At 47.6% G+C, this 27,486-nt stretch overlaps 2 protein-coding genes across 4 annotated transcripts in view; one reads left to right on the top strand and one right to left on the bottom strand.

The window, feature by feature from the left end:
* Positions 1-9,930: 9,930 nt before the first annotated feature.
* CTNNAL1 (catenin alpha like 1) overlaps positions 9,931-27,486 on the top strand; it is a 126,649-nt gene continuing 109,093 nt past the window's right edge. For all 3 annotated transcript variants that reach the window (XM_073332471.2, XM_078851647.1, XM_078851648.1), the window contains exon 1: positions 9,931-10,165. In XM_073332471.2, the coding sequence (XP_073188572.2) occupies positions 10,037-10,165 (129 nt within the window). In that variant the 5' untranslated portion in view covers positions 9,931-10,036. The remainder of the gene's footprint in view (positions 10,166-27,486) is intronic.
* LOC144930266 (uncharacterized) lies at positions 10,818-26,286 on the bottom strand. The gene is made up of 3 exons (XM_078851912.1): positions 25,622-26,286; positions 24,987-25,033; positions 10,818-11,060 (listed from the first exon to the last, which is right to left on the bottom strand). Exons 1-3 carry the CDS (start codon positions 26,196-26,198, stop codon positions 10,818-10,820), a joined length of 867 nt encoding a protein of 288 aa, XP_078708038.1. The 5' UTR covers positions 26,199-26,286.

Genomic DNA, 27,486 nt, shown 5'->3' on the forward strand with positions numbered 1-27,486 from the left:
ATGGAACATATAGAAAGAAGATATATATATATACATACAGATAAGTTGGAAGTTGCCATACAAAGTGTGAGAGGCTAATTAGTTAAGATGAGCTATTATCAGCAGGAGATAAAGATCTTGTAGGTGTTTGTCTCTGTCTGAGGGTTTGGAGGAAATGCGGTTGTATCTTAGAGCTTGGCTGTAGACAATGGATAGTGTAGTGTGGTCTGGATGAAAGCTGGAGGCATGTAGGTAAGTATAGTGGTCAGTAGGTTTCCAGTATAGGGTGGTGTTTATGTGACCATCACTTATTAGCACTGTAGTGTCCAGGAAATGGACCGCTTGTGTGGATTGGTCTAGGCCGAGGTTGATGGTGGGATGGAAATTGTTGAAATCATGGTGGAATTCCTCAAGGGCTTCTTTGCCATGGGTCCAGATGACGAAGATGTCATCAATGTAGCGCAAGTAGAGTAGGGGTGTTAGGGGATGAGAGCTAAGGAAGCGTTGTTCTAAGTCAGCCATAAAAATGTTAGCATACTGTGGGGCCATGCGGGTACCCATAGCAGTGCCGCTGACTTGAAGGTATATATTGTCCCCAAATGTGAAATAGTTGTGGGTGAGGACAGAGTCACAAAGTTCAGCCACCAGGTTTGCCGTGACATTATTGGGGATACCGTTCCTGACGGCTTGTAGTCCATCTTTGTGTGGAATGTTGGTGTAGAGGGCTTCTACAGCCATAGTGGCCAGGATGGTGTTTTCTGGAAGATCACTGATGAATTGTAGTTTCCTCAGGAAGTCAATGGTGTCTCGAAGATAGCTGGGAATGCTGGTAGCGTAGGGCCTGAGGAGAGAGTCCATATAGCTATACAATCCTGCTGTCAGGGTGCCAATGCCTGAGATGATGGGGCGTCCAGGATTCCCAGGTTTATGGATCTTGGGTAGCAGATAGAATACCCCAGGTCGGGGTTCCAGGGGTGTGTCTGCGCAGGTTTGTTCTTGTGCTTTTTCAGGAAGTTTCTTGAGCAAATGGTGTAGTTTCTTTTGGTAACCCGCAGTGGGATCAGAGGATAATGGCCTGTAGAATGTGGAGTTAGAGAGCTGCCTAGCAGCCTCTTGTTCATATTCTAACTTATTCATGATGACGACAGGTGCACTTTCATTAGATCCTGCATCCAGCTCCTTTGGGAGATGGATTGTGGCTCCCGCTTTTTCTACACTCTGGAGAGAAAAAGAGGTGCCAAAAAACTATCACCTGCCTGCTAGCAGAGGATGGCACCCCTCTCATGGATCCAGTGGACATGCAGGAAGGACCAAAGCTCCCTTCCAGCTTTTTCTCTCTAGATCTAAGCAACTCTGATGTTTGTGGGTTCCTGTGGGACAAACTGTCCAGTCAGTGTGGGCAACCGGGCCCTGTTAGAGTAACCGCTCACTCTGGCTGAAGTCTCAAAAGCTCTCTGTCTGATGCCCACTGTGACAGAATATACCTGCCCCTCGCTGGGCTGGAGCGGGTTAACTCCACGCTATGGGCTGAGGAAGCCATGCTCCCTCACCTCTGCTGGGCATCCTCCAACTGGAACCACAGTATAAGAGGGAGCAACTGTGTCTGGGTTGAGTGAGGAAGAGAGCAGATGGGTACTGCAGGCTCCTGCCAGGAAGCTGCTGAAGCCCCAGGCTGCAGAGGCCGACTGCACTAAGGCCCCTGCAGACACTCAGGCAACTGCTGAGGATGTCAGAGAAGTTTGCTGACCGCTGGGACACTACTGATGTGGGAAGTGAAGGTAGGAAGCATCTCAGGGAATGGAGCGGTTGTAGAGAGAGACTGAGCCTGAACCCAAGAGAATCAGTTCCTTGGGACCCTGGGTCGGAACCCAGTAGAGTAGGGTGGTCCTGGGTCCTCCTACCATGCACTGTACGCCCCACTGCATGTGGTCACCACCTGAAGGAGTGGGCTTTACTGCCTTGAACCCAGGGGCAGCTGCTTGGACTCTGGCTGTTGGGCAATGCTGCCTTGAACCCAGGGCCAGCTGACTAACTGGCCACTGGGCTTTACTAGAGAGCTGGGCTTTACTGGAGAGCTGGATCAAGCTAGAGGCCAGGACGTCTGACCAGCTGTAGAGGTGGACAGGGTTGCTTCAGTGCTTTTCCCTTCAGAGGAGGACACTTGTGTTCAACCAGTTGGTCCTGTCTATGCTCTAGCATCAGTTCAACACCCTGAGCCCACCCCTGGGAATCCTGGCCAGCCTGCAGAAGAATATCCTGGAGCTTTTCTGAATGGGGCTGCACAAGGTCTCTGCAGGTGTCCTAAGCCTTCCCCTTGGGGGTTCGGGGGGCAGACTGATCCTGGTCTGCATCCACAGCCGGGTCTACGCCTTCCACCTTTAGGCCCTACAGAGACTACTTTACACTCCAGGTAGTCCAGCATGGGGCATGATCACATAATTATGATACAGTTTGTACAAACTATACGTTATGAGGTATCATTTTAAAAGTTTTCATCTGTTGAACATTAATATCCTGTTGAATTATATGTGAAGTTATGAATCATTGCTACGTTTTACTGAAATATGTTATGGGGTTGGGAATGCTCACAAGCCAGCCTTTCATTTACAATAAAGGAGGGCCAGACAGTGCTTATGGCCCATCAAGGAAAAAATCCGCTATCCCAGAGACTCCTTATAGAAGGCACAAACAAAATGGAAACTGTTTGACCAATGGAGACTATCTGACCCCTCTCCATCTCCCCATCTCAACATCTAGAAGCATGTCTGGAAGACCAAGACTTTGAACTGTGGAAGTTTGGTACCAGGCTGGGAGGTAGTCCCAGCGTGTGTAGTGAGAGATGGTACAAGCAGGTTACAGCTCATCAGGGTGAGACACTGCTTGATTCAAATCCTGCTTAGCGTGGTTAGATGTTGGGCTGCATGTGTGTTCCCTCTGTGCGCCGCCCCAGCCCGGCGCAGACAGCTGGGACAGCAGACCTTGAACAAACTTCCCAATGACCACAAGATCCATTAAGGGGCGAACACAGGGGTGGCAGGTTTGTATAATTTTTGGTGGTGCCCAGAATGGGTCCAACTCCCGCACGTGGCGCACACGCCCCCCCCCCCCATACACACCTGCCTAAGGCTCTGGGAGAGAGTTTGGGTGCGGAAGTGGTGCAGGCTCTGGGAGGGAGTTTTGGTGCTGGATGTGGGCTCTGGGCTGGACCAGAGGGTTAGGGTGCGGATGGGGGGGCGGCCTGGGAGGAAGTTTGGGTGCAGGAGGTGTGAGGGGTCAGGATCTGCGAGGGAGTTTGGGTGTGGGATGCAGGCTCTGGGCTGGGGCAGGGGGCTGGGATGCAGGCTGAGGGGATGGGCCCTGGGAGGGAATTTGGGTCCAGGTTCTGGGCTGGGGCAGGGGTGCGGGAAGGGGTGAGGGTTGCGGTGCTTACCTCGGGTGGCTCCCCAAAGCGACCCGCACACCCCTCTGGCAGTGGCTCTTCGGGGTGGGGGTCTCCATGCACTGCTGCCCACAGGCCCCACCTCTGCAGCTCCCATTGGCCGCAGTTCCAATGGCAGAGTTGGTGCTCGGGGTGGGGGCAGCACGCGGAGACACCCCCCACCTCAGGGGCCACAGGGATGTGCTATCCGCTTCCGGGAGTAGCTCACACACTGAGTGAGGGCAGGCAGGAAGCCACTTTAGCCTCCCTGTGCTGCCGGTGGTGGCAGTGGGGCCCCCGGACCCCTTTAAATCACACAGGGGCAGCAGGTGGGCCCGGAGGCTCTCTGGGGAAGGTGCGTGGGGGAAGCAGGCAGGGCCGGAAGAGAAACCCAGCCCCAAGCATTGGTGGAGCTGGGCTCCCGTGCTCTAAATATACCTGGAATATGGGCATCATGGGCCCATACAACTTGCCACACCTGGACAAAAGCACCCAGCCAGATTTATTGTTGACAAAGCATGGGACTAGGATTCTGTAGACTCTACCGGACCACTAATACATATATGCCTGCAACAATGGACCAGCTCAGTGAACAGTGGGACTTTCTGTTCCTCCCTAGGCTAGACAAAAATACTCCCTCTGAGATATATCCTTATACCGTGATACAAACAAGTTAGTACTGCCCCTCTGACATAGTTACTGCCCTCTGACATGGCTAGTTATCACCCATCACCTCATACATGTTGGTTCAATCAAAACATCTTTATTATGTTATCCTGACCTTATCTTTTAGGAGGGGTCAGTGTGTTCCTGTTAACCTTGGGGAATGTTTTTGTACCATCCTTGATATTGGGACGTTCTGGTACCACTTGATATCGGGATGTGTTTGTGTGAGTACTTTCTAACTAGCACTTCTTAGGAATGTGTATTTCTGCAATATCAGTCCTGGTCTTGCTAAATTCTGTGAGTAGGTCCTGTCTCTTTAGAAAAGCTGGACGTGCACAAGTCCATGGGGCCGGACGAGTTGCATCCGAGAGTGCTGAAGGAATTGGCGGCTGTGATTGCAGAGCCATTGGCCATTATCTTTGAAAACTCGTGGCGAACCGGGGAAGTCCCGGATGACTGGAAAAAGGCTAATGTAGTGCCAATCTTTAAAAAAGGGAAGAAGGAGGATCCTGGGAACTACAGGCCAGTCAGCCTCACTTCAGTCCCTGGAAAAATCATGGAGCAGGTCCTCAAAGAATCAATCCTGAAGCACTTGCATGAGAGGAAAGTGATCAGGAACAGCCAGCATGGATTCACCAAGGGAAGGTCATGCCTGACTAATCTAATCGCCTTTTATGATGAGATTACTGGTTCTGTGGATGAAGGGAAAGCAGTGGATGTATTGTTTCTTGACTTTAGCTAAGCTTTTGACACGGTCTCCCACAGTATTCTTGTCAGCAAGTTAAGGAAGTATGGGCTGGATGAATGCACTATAAGGTGGGTAGAGAGCTGGCTAGATTGTTGGGCTCAACGGGTAGTGATCAATGGCTCCATATCTAGTTGGCAGCCAGTATCAAGTGGAGTACCCCAAGGGTCGGTCCTGGGGCCAGTTTTGTTCAATATCTTCATAAATGATCTGGAGGATGGTGTGGATTGCACTCTCAGCAAATTTGCGGATGATACTAAACTGGGAGGAGTGGTAGATACGCTGAAGGGGAGGGATAGGATACAGAAAGACCTAGACAAATTGGAGGATTGGGCCAAAAGAAATCTGATGAGGTTCAATAAGGATAAGTGCAGGGTCCTGCACTTGGGACGGAAGAACCCAATGCACAGCTACAGACTAGGGACCGAATGGCTAGGCAGCAGTTCTGCGGAAAAGGACCTAGGGGTGACAGTGGATGAGAAGCTGGATATGAGTCAGCAGTGTGCCCTTGTTGCCAAGAAGGCCAATGGCATTTTGGGATGTATAAGTAGGGGCATAGCGAGCAGATCGAGGGACGTGATCGTTCCCCTCTATTCGACATTGGTGAGGCCTCATCTGGAGTACTGTGTCCAGTTTTGGGCCCCACACTTCAAGAAGGATGTGGATAAATTGGAGAGAGTCCAGCGAAGGGCAACAAAAATGATTAGGGGACTGGAACACATGACTTATGAGGAGAGGCTGAGGGAGCTGGGATTGTTTAGCCTGCAGAAGAGAAGAATGAGGGGGGATTTGATAGCTGCTTTCAAGTACCTGAAAGGGGGTTCCAAAGAGGATGGCTCTAGACTGTTCTCAATGGTAGCAGATGACAGAACGAGGAGTAATGGTCTCAAGTTGCAGTGGGGGAGGTTTAGATTGGATATTAGGAAAAACTTTTTCACTAAGAGGGTGGTGAAACACTGGAATGCGTTACCTAGGGAGGTGGTAGAATCTCCTTCCTTAGAGGTTTTTAAGGTCAGGCTTGACAAAGCCCTGGCTGGGGTGATTTAACTGGGAATTGGTCCTGCTTTGAGCAGGGGGTTGGACTAGATGACCTTCTGGGGTCCCTTCCAACCCTGATATTCTATGATTCTATGATTCATACCAGGCCTCTGATATAAGGGCTTATGTTTCAGGCTCTCTTCCTACTACACTTAGTTCGTAAAATTTAGACTGTGAATTTATTTTTATTTCTTAAGTAGCCAACTTTGATCTGTATGGCTACTACTTATAATCACTTAAAATCTATCTTTCTGTAGTTAATAAATCTGTTTTTATATTTCACCTAAAACAGTGTGAGGTTTTTTGGTTGAAGTGTTAAGGGAATCTCATCTCAGGTTAGAAAGGCTGGTGCATGTCTACTTTCCAATGAAGTAGTGAACTAGGTAATGAGCTTACACTGGCTAGGCTTTTGACCAATGCAAGACAGTACAGTTCTGGGATGCAAGACTGGGAAGTTGGGGGGAATTGGCTGGAGCCTCTCTATTGACGTGGCTGGGAGATCATTCATGTAACTCAGTTGGGTGTGTCTGCCTGTCGATGGCTGTGTAAGTAGCAGAGGCTTGTGGATGGCAGTGCCTGTCAGTCGCTTGTAGCTTGACATCAGTTTCACAGTGTGAGAGGCAGCCCAAGTTGGTAGGTTTGGAAGGCTCAGTGGTCTCAGTCCAGGTTGCATCACAAGGACCCCATCACAGTGAGTAAGGATTGAATACCTTGTAACCAGCCACACCAACGCTTGGTATCAAAAGCCCAAATTCATTTCTTTTGATTGATGGGAAAATTACTTGTATATTTCTTCAGTTTCTGTGCCTTCATCTCTCATTCTTTCCCCTTGCAACACTGGACTGGTGCTTGTGGTGAGGAAGGGGCAGGAACACATTTTATAACTTTAGTGGACCTGAAGGAAACCCAGACCTGACTTAATGGATCTCAGGAAAGCCTTATAAGGCGACTGCCATCTCTCCTAGCTCTGTGGCAGTGCTCCTAGTCTATAGCTGACCTGCTCTTTCTTCTGAGGGGAAGTTGTAGATCAGGAGTTAATGTAATGAGCATCGTTAACTCTTAACAATTTGTTGTGTACGTTAAGAGCAAGTACTGGAGGAGGATGTCATGTAAAGCTGCTGCTCCCTAGCACCTCTTCCTTTCTGACCATCTGTTTCTTCCCTTTCATGCATATTTTAACACTCATTGTTTCCACAGAGATGTGGGTGGTGTCTGGATAGCTGTGAGGCATAGCATGCTGTGTGTGTGTTCTAGTATTTATGTATTCCCAGCCTGAAGAATAGTAATTTTTGCTTCCTGAAAATCTGTGAGGAGAATTCTGCCAATATCTCCTGAGGCAGAGAATTCAAGTGTTTATATATTTGGGGATAAAAGTGCTTACATATATCTAATCTACACTTTAGGTGTTTTAATCTTCAGTAGGGATGCATGGGTTTTTTGTTGCTGCTTAGTTCACACACCTCCATCTCCCAACTCCTTGGGAACCCTCTTACTATATTATATTTGAACACCCTCCAAAGCTTCTTTCCCCAAGTATCCTGCCTTTTCTGCAGATTGGTTAGATTTAAACTTTGCTGCCTCAAAGTAATGCCTCCACTAGCATATATAATTTGTTGAGAAAGGGAAGCTACTTTAAATACATATTGACAATTGTTATTGTACATACACTTAAAGTGTGTGTGTGTGACATATCTAAAAATGGGTCACAGAAAGAGAATTTTTTTTTCAGGAGATGGTTTTTACTTAAAATGGTCGTTATGTGGTTCTATTTCTCTTGTCTCGTCTCAGAGCTGAACATTTTACTTATCCTGTGTCTGATCTGGAAACTACATCCAACTTAGAAAAGGCTGAGCCTCAGTCTTTTTCAACACTGAAGAAATGGAGCAGCAGCAGCTAAAACTAACATACATTTTGGTATGGCTAGACAAGTCTACAGTGGGTGTGGGTGCATTGTGCCACATTAGATACAAAATGTAGATTTCATGTGGTTTATATTATGGTAGTGCCTAGGAAATACATTCAAGCACCAGGACCTCACTATTCTAGGGACCGTACCGACAAGTAACAAAGAAGACCGGCTAAGCTTTTTGGGACAGAGTCTAGGATTAACAGGAAAATAGAAGTCTCAGCAGTATTTAGAGCTAGTTGCATAAAACATGATTGACTTTTAATTTAAGAAGGTATACCTCATTTAAACATGTGCTATGAGATATTTCTGTCTTCTGGACAAGCAAATATCTTCATTGTAACACTTTATGTTGTACAATGGATGTCACTTTGGAAGATCCAATATTGGATGGGGATGGAATCCAATTTCCTGAGTTAATAAGAATAGGGTCATGGCTTTATCTAGGGTTATACAGATAGCTCGAACAATTTTCTCTTTTTATTAAAAATCTAAGAAGGCCAACTAAATCTTGACTCCCTTTATCTAAGTAGTAAAATAACTTTCAGTATCGTGTAAATGACACTGAAATCAAACAACTTACAAATGTTTTCAAAGGCTAATGACAATGCAAAACCTTTAATATGTAAAGTTTCAGAGTAACAGCCGTGTTAATCTGTATTTGCAAAAAGAAAAGGAGTACTTGTGGCACCTTAGAGACTAACTTAGGCTCAAATAAATTGGTTAGTCTCTAATGTGCCACAAGTACTCCTTTTCTTTTTAATATGTAAAGTAGAGATTATAGAACATCAGGAAATCCTGGAAAATGAACAGCCATAGGGGTAGAGCAAGTGATGTTTTTTTGGTTTGAATATCGTTTCTATGATAGTTTCAGTAGCTCATAAGGCAATGTGATGAGGTGAGTCAAACCAACCATGAAGCTTGTCTACTCTGCCACCAAAATAGGGAGCGTATAGGACATTTCCTCAAATTGTTGATTTGCAAATCAACAACATATGTTCTAGGTAGAGGAGTGCTTCTCAACCTATTTACCATCCTGGGCTGCATATGCGGCCTGGAATGTGTCATGTGGGCTGCATCCAATGCTACCTATATTGCCCGGAGGACGTCACAAGGGCCCCAGCTCTGTGCTGGTTGAGAACCATTGACATAGAGGAAGGAATCCCTGGAATAGCAGGTGGGGGGCTTATCACTTCAAGGCAGTGCTGCTGTAAGGACAGAGTGTGGGGCGTTTCTCCCTTCAAGACATTAAACCAGCTCCACCTGGCCTTTGGTTTTTCCAAGGGTTTTTTTTTTTTTTTGAAGCAGGATAAAACATATGAATCCCAGACCCACTTGCCTTCAGTACAGAACTGGCTTTGGGGCTGGCTCTCTGGCTCACACCTCATCAGCACCTCTGGGTTTTTGGTTGACTGCCAGAATTCTTATCTTCCTCCCCCCTCCTCAAAAGTTGCCAGCTGCATCAGGAACCATCAATTCCCGCAGCAGCTTCCGGAGCTCCAGCTGTTCACTGGCCCCTATATGTAAAAAGAGGAGGCAGAGAGTCTCCTAAGTGGTTGAGGGAGCAGCAAAGCTTGACCTCTAACAACCTCCCTGCTTTCTGGGCAGCCAGGTTTGCAGCTGCGGGGAGATGGGCCTGGCTGGCTGAGGAGGAGGAGGAGGAGGAGAACTGGCACGCGGCGCTGAAGGGGAGCTCCCGCCCTGCCCGGAGAAGTTCAAGGCACGGGGGGGAACGTGCGGTGTGGGAGACCGGCGCGGTGCAAGGCCGGGGGAGAGCTGATTGGGGGCAGCTAGGGCGCAGGAGAGCCGGGATGGCAGGCGTGCAGCACGCAGAGGGGACGGCTGGAGTGTCCTGTTCTCAAATCCTGTCAGCGCGAGGAGCAGGAGCGCGGGGGCGGGAGCGGTGACTGGGTTTGTTGTTTCCCAGGGGCCAGCGTAGGCAAACGTGCGGAGGCTCCGGCGGCCGCGGCGCGCCGGGGCTGGAGGCAGCTATCGCCGGGGGCGCGGGAGAGCCCGACAGGCCGAGGGGACGTGCCCCTCAGCGGGGGCTGCGTCCCGGGCCGAGGGCAGGTGTTTGCGCGCCGGCTGCGGCCCGGCCCCGCTGGGGGGCGATGTGCGCAGCCCGCGCGGCTCCTGCCCGGCCCCCGACTCCGGCGGGCGGGCCAGGGGGGCGGGGCTCGGGGCGGGGGCGGGCTCCGGGGCCGCAGCGGTGTCGGCGGGAGACGAGCGCGCTGCGGGCCGGGAGAGGCGCCGCCGCGGGGCCGGTCCGGCTGCGGCTCCCGCCATGGCCACGTCCCCGTGCAGCAGCAGCGGCGTCTCCTCCTCCTCCTCGTCCGCGGGGCTGGGCGCGGAGGCGGCGCTGGAGATCCGCACGCGCTCGGTGGAGCAGACGCTGGTCCCGCTGGTGTCGCAGGTAGAAATCCCGGCTCCGCGCGGGCCGGCCCGGGGGTCGCGGCCGCCGCGTGTGACGGGGCCGGGCGGGTTCCCCGCGGCCCGGAGAAGTTTGTGCGAGCGGCCCCGCGGCTCGTGTGCCCGGGCGGGAGGGGACCGCGGTGCCCCCGGCTCGGGCTCCAGGGAAGCGGGGCCGGCCCGCCCGGGCAGCATCCCCGCGCTGCTTTGCGGCCGGGCCGCCTCTCCCCGGCCTCCGGGGTCCGTAACTTCCCCGCTCGCCCTTGGCACGATCCTGCGGAGCCCGCGGGGCGGGCGCCCGGGCCCCCCAGCTCCCCCTCTGCGTGCCAGGGCCGGGCGCCACCTGCCCCCCGCCACAAAGGGGGGCGGCCGGGCGAGGGGTTTCCAACGCTCCCGTGGCGTTACGAATCTGAGCCTGTGCCCTGCGTGCGTGCGGGGTGGCGGGTTACATAAGGGCTGCGCGGAGCCGCCGCGCTGCACCCAGAGAGGTTCAGCCCTGGCAGGCTGGAACCGCGAAGTTGTCAATGTAAAGTACAAAGTCAGGGTGCGCGGGGAGCTCCCTTGGTATCGTTCATTTACGCTGCATTGGCAACGTGCACAACCTCCGAGATTGTGAAAAGATGTGACTTCGTGCGGCTACGTATACAGCGGAGCAATTAGAGTGGCTTCGGGAACAGGACCGTTTCAACTAGCTGGTGTTTTTGTGTTCCACCGTCCAACTGTGGGAGCTGAACATGCTGAACAAACATGCTGTTTGTAATGCTGCCGAGAGTTGGATTAACTTCAGTGGAATTATTCACGGTGGTAAACACCGGGCTCAGTAGTAAGTGCTTGCGTGCTGTGACCTTTAATGTTGCCTGAATGTGTGTTCTCATCACGTCCAAGATAGTACTTAGCAACTACGTTTTTAAAAGGCACAGGAAGTCAATATGCACATTGTGTACAGTGCTATCTGTGCGTTGAAAATAACTTTTGGCTTTGTAGACTTCTGGGTTGGTGGGTATGAAGTGAATTTGAGGGGCTTTTTATGCACTGGTTATATAGGTCCACTGTATGTGAAAATAACTTCCAAGAAAATCAGGTTTCAGATAACAGTTCAGGTAACAGCCCTGTTAGTCTGTATTCGCAAAAAGAAAAGGAGTACTTGTGGCACCTTAGAGACTAACCAATTTATTTGAGCATGAGCTTTCCTGAGCTACACGATTGGTTAGTCTGTAAGGTGCCACAAGTACTCCTTTTCTTTTTTCAAGAAAATCAGTAACTTTGATGACTTAGAAAACTTAGAATAGATTTATTGTGTACAACAACATTATTTTGAAAAGTTGCATGGAATAGTGGACATGAGTGAGAACTGGCAATGCTGTAGTTCGGAATTCGTACTAAACTTTACTGCTGTATCCAATGTACAGTAAGTACCTTGTTAAGTTAATCAGCAAGCTGAGATCACAGCAGCTGCTACCAGGAAGTTTCCTGAGTCCTGTTTTGTGTTCCACCCTGCTCTATGGAGAAAGGGTAAGTGGCCTGGGGAGACACCCTGACATTAGCCTCCCTCCCTTCCCCCAGCAAGCAGGAGGCTCCGGGGAGCTGCTCCAAGGCAGAGGGCAGGAGCAGCGCATGGCAGTGGGGGGAGGGACAGCTGAACTGCCTGGCAATTGATAGCCTGCTGGGCTGCTGGCGCACTGGGAGCTGAGGGGGGGCTGCTGATCCACCCTGGTTCCAAGCCCCCACCAGCTGGCTCCAATGGTCTGCTCATCTTGCAAGCAGTGGACAAAGCAGGCGGCTGCCAAGACATCATCAGGGAGCATTGCATAACTTTAAATGAGCATGTTCCCTAATTGAGCAGCAATGTAACAAGGAAGCAGTGTTAACCAGGAGGACTTTAAGTGGGGAGTTAGTGTACTTAAAAGTGGTGTCAGTATACTGAAAGGGGAAATGCGCATCTCTCTCTCCCACACACAGGGTGTGTCTCGCTGTCTGCCATGCTGTCTTCCCTCTGCATTATTTTTTGGTTAATTCTGCAAGATTCATATAATATAGGAGTTTTCTCACTACTTTGTCAGTTTTTTAAAAATACTTTGGTCAGGTCAAATTATAGTTTTTAAAAAAAAATCCTTATGAGCTCCACAAGCATCCTGTAAGCACAATTTTTCAGAATTGCTTTATTATTGCAACAGAGAGAAACAAAAAGGAAACAGTGGCAAAGAGTCCTGTGGCACCTTTAGACTAACAGATGTATTGGAGCATAAGCTTTCGTGGGTGAATACCCACTTCAGATGCATGTAGTAGAAATTTCCAGGAAACAACAGACTATTGTCTGATCAATTTAACTTTCAGATTTTCCTTCAATAAAGCCTTATGTAAACACACATTATACTGGTTTACTAACTCAGTTTTTAAACCAGTGCAAAAGGCTGTGCAGACAATCTCTTGTTTTGTGTTAAACCTGTTCCTAATTGACTTGCGCTATAAAATCTGGCTAAAATTAATTTTAATTTTAAGAATCCACATGACCTTTTGTACCTCTTTGCCTAAAGTGATTTTTAGTCATACTTTTATGTAATTGGTGGAATTTTGCATGAAAAGAACCCTAAGTGTTGAAACGTTGCCAGCAGTGTAGAGGAATTCTTATTTGTTCAAGTTAAACCAGCTGCCATTAGTATTAAAGAATTAATGGAAATATTTCTTAACATCTTAAATAGTAAGTTTTTACAACACTTGCACACCTAAATATCTTGCTTGACAGCGTCCTTTTAAAGTGTAGCAACTGGTTTTATGTTTTACTTTTTTGTTTGTTTACTAATCAAAACCTGACAAAATAAATCTTTAGTTTTCACTGTAAAGATTGTTTTAAGTATATTCCTCAAACTTTCCCCTCTGCTATTCAGACCTCCACACCCTAGGAAGTAAATTTAACATAATAGCATGGTGTACATCTTAGAGCAGGCAGTTTAGGAGTGATGCTTTTAAACAGGGATTGAAAAATTTACTACCTCAGGGCAAGTAGAAATTTTTCTTGAGCAACTGTTAGCTTCTGCAGAAACAGAGCTGCTACTTCAAGTATGTGTCAGCATGGATCCCACTGTAGGTGCGTGTGCACCTCATGCATGAGATTAGATTTTTTTTCACTAGTAGTTTTTGTTGGAGGCATGTGTTCACCCTGTGCCTTATTGTGGTCTCTTGCAAAGGCATAAAACATGGAGCATAGCCGTGATCCTCCCTCAGTTTTCTTTTACCTCTGAATTCTGTCTTGCTGCCATGAGGTTATGTCCGACCCAGTACTTTCTTCAGAGACCGTAAACCAGGCTTTTACAGCTTATTTGGTGTGAAATCTAGCCTCACTTTTTTCTCATAAGACATTTTAAAAAATTGATTGTATGCCCCCTCTGTATAACAGTGGAATGAGGTGCTGCAGTTCTTCCTAACTGCCATATCTCATGGGAGAGTGCAATTCTTCAGGGTTCAAACCCTGCTCATCCTGTGATGGACTGATTTCCATCAAGGATACACACAAATGATGCCTCTTCTGCCTATGAGACAGCCGCAACCCTTATAAGTGCTCTGTGGTGCAAGCCCTTCTGCAGATCCAGGGACATATGGCTCAAGATGCATTTATTTGAGCAATCCCTGTGGGTCATTTCATACCAGTCATCTTTGGATCTGACTAAAGTGAGACTGGATTAACCAGTGTCGGCCAGCGCTCCCTCCGAGCACTCTTTTTATGCAGTGAAAAGAAAGTGAGGAAGGCTCTGGCAGAGCCAGCAACATTAATGCCAACCACTTCAGTATTGTCAAAGTCCCTGGTGCATGAGACCTCTGTGCCAATAGCCTTGACATTGACAGTCCCAGCACTTGTAGTCCCAGTGCTGATGACTCCTTCTCCACACTAATTGCACCAGTGCTGCACGTAGCAAAGCCAGCAACTGCATCTGCTCATAAACGGGACACTGATTGTGTAGTTAGATCAAGCATATAGAGAGAACTCTGGAGGGGGACATGGTAAATCACTCCTCCAAGGGCAAAGCCCCTAAACAGTTGGGCAGAATGAAAGAACCAGCACCATACCAGTGCCTGTAATGGAGCCAAGCAAGAACTTCAGATATGTTGAGGCATCCATACTTCTTCCAGAAATATTCCCAGTGCTGAAGAGGCAGCTGGCCTCAGATCTGGTACTGGCCTCATACATTCCTCAGCACTGCCCTTCAGTGAGGAGGCCCATTCCTCCTTATTAACATCAGGTAGAAATCCCTCCCCCCTGCCATTTAAGAATGAACAGAGGCTCCCCAATACCCTCCTTAGGATCACAGTGCTGTCCCATCTGGTGTGGGAGTGGTGTTGGGCTGTCCCGTCTCAGCCAGGCCACTACTCATTTGGGTTGCCACCTTGGCCTTACAGGGGACCCTCCTGCCATGTGTGGAGAAGCAGATCACCCTACTGCATGTTTAGAAAAAAAAATCTTGCATCCTGGCCAGGCCACTCAAACTGAAGCTGAAAATGAGCCCAAAGGAACAGAAGAAAGTAAAGAGACAGCAGCAACCCTTGTCCCCTACCAAGAAATCCTCTTCTTTGCCAGACAAAGCAGTAACACTAGCACCTGCCCTGGTGATAAGTGATTTTAAAGCCTTCCGGGACCTCATCTGTCAAAATGCAGGGAATCTGGTCATTGAAGGTACATTCATGCAGGAGAAGTTTCATTAGCTCTTAGAATTAACCAGTGTCATCAGATGGATATCAAAGATCCCTTTGTTAATAAAGAGAGTGATTCTGACCAAAGAGTTGCAAACCCTGGAAGCCCTTCCTTTCACCTCCTGTGTTGAAGTTATGCGGCGAAGTTATCAGGTGCCACACAAGATTTTGAACACTTTTACACCCATCCAAATCCAGAGTCCTTTGTTGTATCTGCTGCACAAAAGACACTGAAGTCTACTAAAGGCACACCTATGGAGAAGGACTCCAAGAAGTTAGATCTATTTGGGCAAAAGGCATGTTCGTCAGCCTCACTGTGGCTTTGGATTGCAGATGGCCAACTACAATTACCTTTTGAGGGAGAGAAAGATCACCAGGAAGAAGCAGACAGTCGTGAAAATATTGCTGCAGGTGGCCAGGGCTATCACCTGATACAGCTACAGGGCTGATGGACATAGCCATCACTAAGAGATGAGCCTGCTGGCTCCAGGCATCATGTAAACCACACAAAGTACAGGCCGCTTTAGAGGACTTGCCTTTTTGGGGACTGATACTCTTAACTAGAGGAAAGATGAACAAACTAAACCTAGTTACTCAGGGGGATTCCACTCCTTGACCAACGTGGCACTCTCTCAGTGGCAGCAGATTTGATGGCTGTTTTGGGATCCACAAAAGTGTCAGCCAGAGGCTGGGAGCTGCCTTGCCCCATTCCACAGGGTCTGGGTGACTGTCACAGCCAATGAATAGGCATTAGACATTGTTTCTCAAGCCTGTCCTGCACAGTTCTGTTCACTACGCCCATCCCATAGCCCTTCCCTGTCTCCTTTCAGGACCCTTTTCAACAAGACCCTCTTGCAATGATGCCACTTCTGTCTGTTTCACCTGGGACCTGTAGAAATGTTATCGCCGGGGAACAGGTGAAGAGGCTTCTAACCCTTATCTGAAGAATTAGGGTCTTTTTGTCTTATTTCAGAAGACTGAACAAATACACGTGTCACCTCGGATTAAGGATAGTAACACCTAACCTCCATTGCTCTATTTCTGTAGGCTCGAGACTGGTTTGTGGCTCTTGACTTACAGGATGTGTACTTCCACATACTGTACACCTGGCCCCCAAGAAGTACCTAAAATTCACAGTAAGGTCCAACAACTCGCAATACAAAGTTCATGGAGGTCCCCACATCTGTACCCTATCAATGGCTATTAGCCAGGATGGGCAGGGATGGTGTCCCTGTCAGGGTTCCTTCCCCACTCTGAACTCTAGGGTACAGATGTGGGGACCTGCATGAAAGACACCCTAAGCTTATTCTTACCAGCTTAGGTTAAAAACTTCCCCAAGGTACAAACTTTGCCTTGTCCTTGAACAGTATGCTACCACCACCAAGCGTTTTAAACAAAACAGGAAAAGAGACCACTTGGAGACGTCTTCCCCCTAAGCCCTACACCCCCTTTTCTGGGGAAGCCTTGATAAGAATCCTCACCAATTTGTACAGGTGAACAGACTCAAACCCTTGGATCTTAAGAACAATGAAAAATCAATCAGGTTCTTAAAAGAAGAATTTTAATTAAAGAAAAAGTAAAAGAATCACCTCTGTAAAATCAGGATGGAAAATATTTCACAGGGTATTCAGAGTCAAAACACAGAGGATCCCCCTCTGGGCAAAACCTTAAAGTTACAGAAAACAAGAATAAACCTCTCTCTTAACACAAGGAAAATTCACACAAAACAAAAGATAAACTAATCTGCCTTGCCTGGTTTCCCTATCCTGGTTACAATATTGGAGACTTGGATTAGGATGGGTTGGAGAAGATGGATTTCTGTCTGGCCTCTCTGAGTCCCAAGAGAGAACAAACACGTAAACAAAGAGCACAAACAAAAGCCATCCCCCCCGCACCCCCCAAAAGATTTGAAAGTATCTTGTTCCCTTATTGGTCCTCTGGGTCAGGTACCAGCCAGGTTACCTGAGCTTCTTAACCCTTTACATGTAACAGGATGTTGCCTCTGGCCATGAGGGATTTTATAGCATTGTATATAGAAAGGTGGTTACCCTTTCCTTTATATTTATGACAGTCCCTAACCTCTGTTTGCCAGAAGTTGGGAATGGACGATAGGGGGTGGATCACTTGATGATTACCTGTTTGTTTGTTTGTTTTTTTTTTTCATTTCCCCTCGTGTACCTGGCATTGGCCACTGTCGGAAGACAGGATACTGGGCTAGATTGGACCTTTGGTCTGACCCAGTATTTCCATTATTAGGTTCTTATATTCTTTTTCTGGCATGAATGGAGCCAGGAGAACAAAGCAGGGTGGATTTAAATTTTTTTTTAAAAAAATAACATTTTTTTAATTTAATTTTTTAGGTCTTACACATCTATTTGAAATGGACAACCTGCATTAAGGACTAGATTTACTGTATTCTCTTACAATTATTTAAATAAAAATATTAAGCAGTACATGTTTGCTGCTGAAGTTTGAATGTTGAACCACTGAACTGGTGGAAGTTACTAGCTAACCACCTGAAGCCAGAGTGTGTTGAAGTGCTAAACCAGTTTTTGACTGAAGTAGTCTCTTCTGCAGATGCAGAGAGAATATTTTCTTCTTTTGAGTTTATTCAACTAGTTCAGTTTAAAGACTAATTCATTCAAGGTTAAGAAACCAGTTAAGAGTTGGACCAGCAGGAAAGCTTGTTTTCCTTTTCCAGTGTATGAATAAAAACAAGGTATGAGAATGAGACCCACTAGTTCTAAAATCTTCAAGGACATGCTAACTAAAAACAATCATTTGTTTTAATTCATTAGCTACAGCTAATAGTTCCTTTGTATAATCAGTTTTAAACGGATGTGTGTTATTCTTGCGTATTCAGGACACAAAGTAGGTTCAACTTAAAATAAACACTGTTTTTTTTATTTATGAAACTTCAGTGCCCATCTATAGAGCTTGGCACAAATCATAAATACAAATTTGTTCATTTTCTAATATTAAAAAATAAAAATTAGTAGTCTAAAGACATAGTAAGCTGTTCAGTTGCTTAAATAAATGCATATTGATACAGTGTATTCTTCTGGTTATGAAAAAAAGTATCAAATTTAGTGTAAAGGCTATATTTAGTTGCAAATCAACATATCTTAATGGTTACTGTACAATAAGTATCAATTTTTCTTTAGGAGGAGAACTGAAAAGTAAAAATGCAAAACAAGAAGAAAAGCAATTTATTTAAATCAAGGTTTCCTGCTTGCTGATTTATATAATGATTAAATTGATGTGTGATGGGACACTTGCCCCGCACTGGACTCTAAGGGGTTAATAGAGCCCTAGGGAGGCTGTGCAGAGGCAGCCAATCCGGGCCCGGCAGGTCCATTTAAGAAGAGCTGCAAGGCAGAGCAGCTTCAGTAGCTGCCTGGCGCTCGAGGAGGGAAGGTCAGGCTCCTAGCAGGAGGAAGGATTTCCAGCACCCTGGACAGAGCAGTGCTGCTAGCAGCAACTGCGGGGAGCTAAAGACTGCTCCTGGGTGGCTGCAGGGATTCGCAGGCTGAGAGTCTGAGGCAAGGGCGAATAGGTTGCTGGGGAGCTGTGAGGAAGTGGCCTAGGGAAATGAACTGAAGAGTTGGAGGGGACGTAGCAAGTGGTGGCCATCTATAGGGTCCCTGGGCCAGGACCCGGAGTAGTAGGTGGGCTCAGTTCCTTCCCCCGTCCCGCCACTGATGAAGTGGCCTGATAATTGGCTGCAGTTGCTACTGAGGGAAATGGCTGGACAGTGGACTGCAGTTCCCCTGGAACGGGGGAGAACAGTGTGACACAGTCGGAAGGTCCTGGGGGTGACATGGGTCGTGGAGCAGAAGTGACGACAGCAAGACACCGCCAGAAGAGAGTGCACTGCTAGCAGAGCTAATTCCTGGGATAGCCAGCAAGAGGCACTGCAGTGGTGAGTTGCACCTTGTCACATGATGATTCACATTAATCTACTCTGGCAAACAGAAACATCTTTAATGTGCCACTGTTAGATCTCTTGTGTAGCTGCTCCACGCCGATGGAAGAGAGCTCTCCCGTCAACATAATAATAAATAAATAATAAAACCACCTTCACGAGCAGCAGTAGCTGTGTCGGCGGAAAAGAGCTCTCCTGCTGACATAGCGCTGTGCAGACTACCGCTTATGCCAGCCAAACTTATGTTGCTTAGGCGGGTGGTTTTTTTTTTTTTTCACCCTCTGAGTGACATAAGTTTTGCTGACATAAGTGTTGGTGTAGACGTGGCCTAAGATGGAGTCTTTCAATTAGTCAGCCTTTGGGTCAGGCCCATACTGAAGTTAGTTGGTGGGCTTGAGGTTGCCCATTATATAGACCAGTGATTCTTGACCCGTGGGCTGCATGCGGCCCAAATAGCACACAGCTGCGGCCCAGCTGTGTGCTAAAAACAATTCAAAATTTGCTCTCTGGTCTGGCTTGGGGTGGGGGCTGGCTGAGGGGGAGACAGCATCAGGCAGCTCAGCTGGAGCACTCCTGCCAGCAGCAGGGTGTGGGAGCGAGAGTCTCTGGGAGGTTTGGGGGGGAGGGGGATCTGGGCAGAACAGGCACATGAACTAAGGATTTGCAGGGGTGCTGCAGCACCTCCAGTTTTTATGTGGAGCTCCACTCCTGGCCCCATGCCTGGGGTCATGGCTGCCGCCCCTGCGCCCAGGACTCTGCTCTTGGCCTTGTAGCAGGGGTCCTGGCCCCACTCTGTGGGGGGAGCCTCTGGGCGAGGGGTACTGGGCATAGGGGTGTGTGGAGTTTTAGCAGGTGGTTCTCGACCTGCGGCCCACAATGATAAATAGGTTGAGGACCACGGATACAGAGAATTGGATGTGTCAGTACAAACAGATCACACATTTCATTGTTCAAATTTTCAGTGAAGATATTTTGGATGAATCAAGTCAGAATTCATAAGCATCTTTGTGACTCAACAGATTACGGAACAAACAACTTGCCGATGTTTGGTGTACATCTGAAGGTAAAATTTAAGACATTTTGAGTAACATTGCATAAATAGAAATTAAATATGTGTAGCCTGCTGTAGCAACATTTGGAAGAGCAATTTCGTAGTTTGAAAAGGAGTACTAGTGGCACCTTAGAGACTAACCAGTATATTTGAGCATAAGCTTTCGTGAACTACAGCTCACTTCATTGGATGCATCCGATGCATCTGTAGCTCACGAAAGCTTATGCTCAAATAAACTGGTTAGTGTCTAAGGTGCCACAAGTACTCCTTTTCTTTTTGCGAATACAGACTAACACGGCTGCTACTCTGAAAGTTCACCGTTTGAGGAATTCCTGAGTGGCTTGAATTTTAACTAATTGCGAATTGTGGATTGCTGGTTTTAGAACTGACTTGTATATCAGGGCTGACATCTCAAATGAGAGAGGTTTGCCGGTGATTGTGTTGTGTTGGCCTGTGGACTTAGTTTTGAATATGCTGTTCCTCCTACAGATCAAAGTGTTTATCAAAGCTTGCTAAATAGCTCTTTACTCTGCAGGATTTAGAAAATCTGGATTCCCACATCCTGTCCCTGTATCTAAAACCTTGTCCACATTCTGGTCATCTTCCATCTTGGTAGCCATCCCATACCTTCTTCCTCAGCCTTGTTGATAGCTATTTCATTCCCTTCAAGTCTTTTTTTCAAAGTGTAACTGCTAAAATCTTCCTCTTGCATTTACCAAAAAGCTTCATTCACTTCTTGAGTACCTTCATTGGCTCTCTTGCCTCCCTAACATGAAATTTAAATTTCTCATTCTTGTGATCAGTTCCACCCCTGCCTACATCTTGAACCTTGCTTTATATTGTATTTTCTCCAGCCCCATTTGCTCCAATAACAAAGAGAACCTTGATGACCCTTCTGTATCCTTCCACTGTGCATTAGGTACAGGATGGAGAATTTTACAAAAAATATTATCCCATTACATAAATCGGTGGTGGGGGTCTCATCTGGAATATTTTGTGCAGTACTAGTCACTGCATCTCAAAAAATATTGCAGAACTAGAGTAAGTTAAGAGAAGGGTTGACAAGAATAACCAGAGGCATGTAAAAGTTCCTATAAAAAGTAGGATTGTTTATCTCAGATGAATAAGGGGGCACATGATAAAAGTATTCAAAATAAGAAACGTGTAGAGAAACTAGATTAGGAGCTCTGGTTTTTCCGATTTCATAATGTACGTGGAAAGGGGACATTCACTGAAATTTAAAATGTGGCAAATTTGAAACTGATAAAATTAAATACTTTGTCACACAACACATTTAGACAGTGGAACTCTTTGCCACAAGACGTCTTTGAGACTGAGAATTTAGCAAGTTTTTTTTTTTAATTGTTACTTTATATGGATAACTGACTTTGGAAAGCATATTAAACTTCATGCTTTAAGGCTTACGCTGATCTCTATTAGAGATCTGGATGAGATCTAATGTGGAAGGCCTAATAACATCTAGCTCTAGTATGGTACTTTTCACAAGTACATCTCAAAAGTGCTTTAAACAGGAGGTAAGTCCTGTTTTATCGATGGGGGAAGCTGGGCACAGAGCTGAAGTTGAGACAACAGGCCAGTGCCAGAGCCAGGAAGAGGACACAGATCTCCTGAGTCCCAGTTCAGTACTCTAGACACAAGACTACACTGTCTTGCAAGGCTTGTTGCACCTTCCTCTTAAGCATCGGGAAATCGCCACATTTGGATACCAGATACTGGACTAAGTGGACTTGCAGGCCTGATCTTATGTTCCTGTCTTTTTGTAACCTTTCATGTTGCTGCCTTCAAGTGGAACTCATTCTTAGGGTATGTCTACACTACGAAATTAGGTCGAATTTATAGAAGTCGGTTTTTTTGAAATCGGTTTTATATATTCGAGTGTGTGTGTCCCCACAGAAAATGCTCTAAGTGCATTAACTCGGCGGAGCGCTTCCACAGTACCGAGGCAAGCGTCGACTTCCGGAGCGTTGCACTGTGGGTAGCTATCCCACAGTTCCCGCAGTCTCCGCTGCCCATTGGAATTCTGGGTTGATATCCCAATGCCTGATGGGGCTAAAACATTGTCGCGGGTGGTTCTGGGTACATATCGTCAGGCCCCCGTTCCCACCCTCCCTCCCCCCGTGCAAGCAAGGGCAGACAATCATTTCGCGCCTTTTTTCCTGAGTTACCTGTGCAGACGCCATACCACGGCAAGCATGGAGCCCGCTCAGGTAACCGTCACCCTATGTCTCCTGGATGCTGGCAGACGCGGTACGGCATTGCTACACAGTAACAGCAACCCCTTGCCTTGTGGCAGCAGACGGTACAGTACGACTGGTAGCCGTCATCGTCATGTCTGAGGTGCTCCTGGTCGCCTCTGTGAGGTCGATCAGGAGCGCCTGGGCAGACATGGGCGCAGGGACTAAATTTGGAGTAACTTGAGCAGGTCATTCTCTTTAGTCCTGCAGTCAGTCCTATTGAACCGTCTTATGGTGAGCGGGCAGGCGATACGGACTGCTAGCAGTCGTACTGTACCATCTTCTGCCAGGCAGGCAAGAGATGAGGATTGCTAGCAGTCGTATTGTACCATCTTCTGCCAGGCAGGCAAGAGATGAGGATTGCTAGCAGTCGTATTGTACCATCTTATGCCAGGCAGGCAAGAGATGTGGATGGCATGCAGTCCTTCTGCACCATCTTATGCCAGGCAGGCAAGAGATGTGGATGGCATGCAGTCCTTCTGCACCGTCTGCTGCCAGCCAAAGATGTAAAGGATAGACGGAGTGGGTCAGAACAAGAAATAGACCAGATTTGTTTTGTACTCATTTTCCTCCTCCCCTGTCTAGATCACACTGCAGTCTCTCACAGAGAAGGCGCAGTGAGGTAAATCTAGCCATGTATCAATCAGACGCCAGGCTAACCTCCTTGTTCCAATAACAACGATAACTTCGGTGCACCATTTCTTATTGGAACCCTCCGTGCAGTCCTGCCTGAAATACTCCTTGATGTACAGGCACACCCTTTGTTGATTTTAGCTCCCTGAAGCCAACCCTGTAAGCCGTGTCGTCAGTCGCCCCTCCCTCCATCAGAGCAACGGCAGACAATCGTTCCGCGCCTTTTTTCTGTGCGGACGCCATACCAAGGCAAGCATGGAGGCCGCTGAGCTCATTTTGGCAATTAGGAGCACATCAACCACCACACGCATTATCCAGCAGTATATGCAGCACCAGAACATGGCAACGCGATACCGGGCGAGGAGGCGACGTCAGCGCGGTCCCGTGAGTGATCAGGACATGGACACAGATTTCTCTGAAAGCATGGGCCCTGCCAATGCATGCATCATGGTGCTAATGGGGCAGGTTCATGCTGTGGAATGCCGATTCTGGGCTCGGGAAACAAGCACAGACTGGTGGGACCGCATAGTGTTGCAGGTCTGGGACGATTCCCAGTGGCTGCGAAACTTTCGCATGCATAAGGGCACTTTCATGGAACTTTGTGACTTGCTTTCCCCTGCCCTGAAGCGCATGAATACCAGGATGAGAGCAGCCCTCACAGTTGAGAAGCGAGTGGCGATAGCCCTGTGGAAGCTTGCAACGCCAGACAGCTACCGGTCAGTTGGGAATCAATTTGGAGTGGGCAAATCTACTGTGGGGGCTGCTGTTATGCAAGTAGCTCACGCAATCAAAGATCTGCTGATATCAAGGGTAGTGACCCTGGGAAATGTGCAGGTCATAGTGGATGGCTTTGCTGCAATGGGATTCCCTAACTGTGGTGGGGCTATAGACGGAACCCATATCCCTATCTTGGCACCGGAGCACCAAGCCGCCGAGTACATAAACCGCAAGGGGTACTTTTCGATAGTGCTGCAAGCTCTGGTGGATCACAAGGGACGTTTCCCCAAGATCAACGTGGGATGGCCGGGAAAGGTGCATGACGCTCGCATCTTCAGGAACTCTGGTCTGTTTCAAAAGCTGCAGGAAGGGACTTTATTCCCAGACCAGAAAATAACTGTTGGGGATGTTGAAATGCCTATATGTATCCTTGGGGACCCAGCCTACCCCTTAATGCCATGGCTCATGAAGCCGTACACAGGCAGCCTGGACAGTAGTCAGGAGCTGTTCAACTATAGGCTGAGCAAGTGCAGAATGGTGGTAGAATGTGCATTTGGACATTTAAAGGCGCGCTGGCGCAGTTTACTGACTCGCTTAGACCTCAGCGAAACCAATATTCCCACTGTTATTACTGCTTGCTGTGTGCTCCAGAATATCTGTGAGAGTAAGGGGGAGATGTTTATGGCGGGGTGGGAGGCTGAGGCAAATCGCCTAGCTGCTGGTTACGCGCAGCCAGACACCAGGGCGGTTAGAAGAGCACAGGAGGGCGCGGTACGCATCAGAGAAGCTTTGAAAACCAGTTTCATGACTGGCCAGGCTACGCTGTGAAAGTTCTGTTTGTTTCTCCTTGATGAAACCCCCTGCCCCTTGGTTCACTCTACTTCCCTGTAAGCTAACCACCCTCCCCTCCTCCCTTTAATCACCGCTTGCAGAGGCAAAGTCATTGTTGCTTCACAGTCATGCATTCGTTATTCATTCATCACACACATAGGGAGATGACTACCAAGGTATCCCAGGAGGGGTGGTGGAGGAGGGAAGGAAAATGCCACACAGCACTTTAAGCACAGCACTTTAAAAGTTTACAACTTTAAAATTTATTGAATGACAGCCTTCTTTTTTTTGGGCAATCCTCTGTGGTGGAGTGGCTGGTTGGCTGGAGGCCCCCCCACCGCGTTCTTGGGCGTCTGGGTGTGGAGGCTATGGAACTTGGGGAGGAGGGCGGTTGGTTACAGAGGGGCAGCAGTGGCAGTCTGTGCTCCAGCTGCCTTTGCTGCAGCTCAACCATACACTGGAGCATTCTGGTTTGGTCCTGCAGCAGCCTCAGCATTGAATCCTGCCTCCTCTCATCACGCTGCCGCCACATTTGAGCTTCAGCCCTCTCTTCAGCCCGCCACTTACTCTCTTCAGCCCTCCACCTCTCCTCCCGGTCATTTTGTGCTTTCCTGCACTCTGACATTATTTGCCTCCACGCATTCGTCTGTGCTCTGTCAGTGTGGGAGGACAGCATGAGCTCGGAGAACATTTCATCGCGAGTGCGTCTTTTTTTCTTTCTAAGCTTCACTAGCCTCTGGGAAGGAGAAGATCCTGTGATCATTGAAACACATGCAGCTGGTGGAGAAAAAAAAAGGGACAGCGGTATTTAAAAAGACACATTTTATAAAACAGTCGCTACACTCTTTCAGGGTAAACCTTGCTGTTAACATTACATACATAGCACATGTGCTTTCGTTACAAGGTCGCATTTTGCCTCCTCCCACCGCGTGACTACCCCCTCAACCTTCCCCCCTCCCTGTGGCTAACAGCGGGGAACATTTCTGTTTAGCCACAGGCAAACAGCCCAGCAGGAATGGGCTCCTCTGAGTGTCCCCTGAAGAAAAGCACTCTATTTCAACCAGGTGACCATGAATTATATCTCACTCTCCTGAGGATAACACAGAGAGATAAAGAACGGATTTTGGTTGAATGCCAGCAAACATACACTGCAATGCTTTGTTCTACAGTGATTCCCGAGTACGTGTTACTGGCCTGGAGTGGTAAAGTGTCCTACCATGAAGGACGAAATAAGGCTGCCCTCCCCAGAAACCTTTTGCAAAGGCTTTAGGACTACATCTAGGAGAACCGCAAATGCCAGGGCAAAGTAATCCTTTCACATGCTTGCTTTTAAACCATGTATAGCATTTTAAAAGGTACACTCACCAGAGGTCCCTTCTCCGCCTGCTGGGTCCAGGAGGCAGCCTTGGGTGGGTTCGGGGGGTACTGGCTCCAGGTCTAGGGTGAGAAACAGTTCCTGGCTGTCGGGAAAACCGGTTTCTCCGCTTGCTTGCTGTGAGCTATCTACAACCTCCTCATCATCTTCTTCGTCCCCAAAACCTGCTTCCGTATTGCCTCCATCTCCATTGAAGGAGTCAAACAACACGGCTGGGGTAGTGGTGGCTGAACCCCCTAAAATGGCATGCAGCTCATCATAGAAGCGGCATGTTTGGGGCTCTGACCCAGAGCGGCTGTTCGCCTCTCTGGTTTTCTGGTAGGCTTGCCTCAGCTCCTTCAGTTTCACGCGGCACTGCTTCGGGTCCCTGTTATGGCCTCTGTCCTTCATGCCCTGGGAGATTTTGACAAAAGTTTTGGCATTTTGAAAACTGGAACCGAGTTCTGATAGCACGGATTCCTCTCCCCAAACAGCGATCAGATCCCGTACCTCCCGTTCGGTCCATGCTGGAGCTCTTTTGCGATTCTGGGACTCCATCATGGTCACCTGTGCTGATGAGCTCTGCATGGTCACCTGCAGCTTGCCACGCTGGCCAAACAGGAAATGAGATTCAAAAGTTTGCGGTTCTTTTCCTGTCTACCTGGCCAGTGCATCTGAGTTGAGAGTGCTATCCAGAGCGGTCAGAATGGAGCACTCTGGGATAGCTCCCGGAGGCCAATACCATCGAATTGTGTCCACAGTACCCCAAATTCGAGCCGGGAACGTCGATTTAAGCGCTAATCCACTTGTCAGGGGTGGAGTAAGGAAATTGATTTTAAGAGCCCTTTAAGTCGAAATAAAGGGCTTCACTGTGTGGACGGGTGCAGGTTTAAATCGATTTAACGTTGCTAAATTCGACCTAAAGTCCTAGTGTAGACCAGGGCACAGTCTACCAAGCTGCCTCTGTCCTCATTTAAATTGTTTTGAAAGATATTCTTCTGAAAAGCCTGCAATAAGCTATGATGAAAAAGGGGTAGTTTTTTTGAAAGGTGACTATAGTAGAATCACACAGTGTACATAATTGTAAGTAGCTGAATTAACTTATTTTTCCCCCTTCTTTTACTACCTTCCCCTCTCGGTTGTTGCACTTAATTGTCGTGACTATAATAAGAGTGTATGTCATTAGGTTTATAAACCCACAAAAAGGCAGGCAGCAGGCTTGTATTTCGCACGTGTATTTGTGATCCACAGTTTAAAAATATGATAGTATCAATATTCTTCTTGATGTGCAGTTTTTTTTAATGCAGTAGAAAATGTTCTCTTTGGTAGCTTTTAGCTATTAATTTAACTAGTCACAGTGAACTAACAAAAGCTGTCTGCAGTAAAATGTTTGCTATTTTAGAAGTATAACTTCTCAGATTTAAAATGAGTGAACCAATTAAGAAATGAAGCATGCAGGGCTGAATTGTCATGGCTCTCATTCAGCTACACAGTTGGAATACGTGCAGCCAAGTAAACGCTCTGATTAGCCTTCATACTTTTTGCAATCAAGCAGCCTAGGGCTATGGAAGTGTCTTGACTCTGCCATACCTATTTGTTGTCCACAGTAGCTGGCTGGATGCACTTGCGGGAATAAACTGCTCCATGAAAAGGGATGAAGTGGCTTAATCCACCCAGCCAGGAGGGATTCATTTAAATAACCAATTTTTATCATGCTTTAAATCAGTAAGCAGGAAACATTGATTTAAATAATCAATTTTAATCTTGTTTTGCATTTGTACTTTCCAGTTTTTTTTCCTAAAGAGAGATTGTGTCTCATTGATAGGTATAATTTGGTACTACTTTTGACTCTCTGGGAAGGTACACAATAGCTGTA

The sequence above is a fragment of the Lepidochelys kempii genome, chromosome 2 (assembly GCF_965140285.1).
Source record: "Lepidochelys kempii isolate rLepKem1 chromosome 2, rLepKem1.hap1, whole genome shotgun sequence".
Lineage (NCBI taxonomy): Eukaryota > Metazoa > Chordata > Testudines > Cheloniidae > Lepidochelys > Lepidochelys kempii.

What these genes read in the sequence shown, in the direction of transcription:
- LOC144930266 (XM_078851912.1), bottom strand. Translation starts at nt 26,198, where the DNA reads ATGCAGAGCTCATCAGCACAGGTGACCATGATGGAGTCCCAGAATCGC. An exon ending in AGGCGGAGAAGGGACCTCTG is followed by an intron (nt 25,034 to 25,621) that starts GTGAGTGTACCT and finishes TTTCTCCACCAG; the next exon opens with CTGCATGTGTTTCAATGATC. An exon ending in CTTCTCCTTCCCAGAGGCTA is followed by an intron (nt 11,061 to 24,986) that starts GTGAAGCTTAGA and finishes TTAAAAACGTAG; the next exon opens with TTGCTAAGTACTATCTTGGA.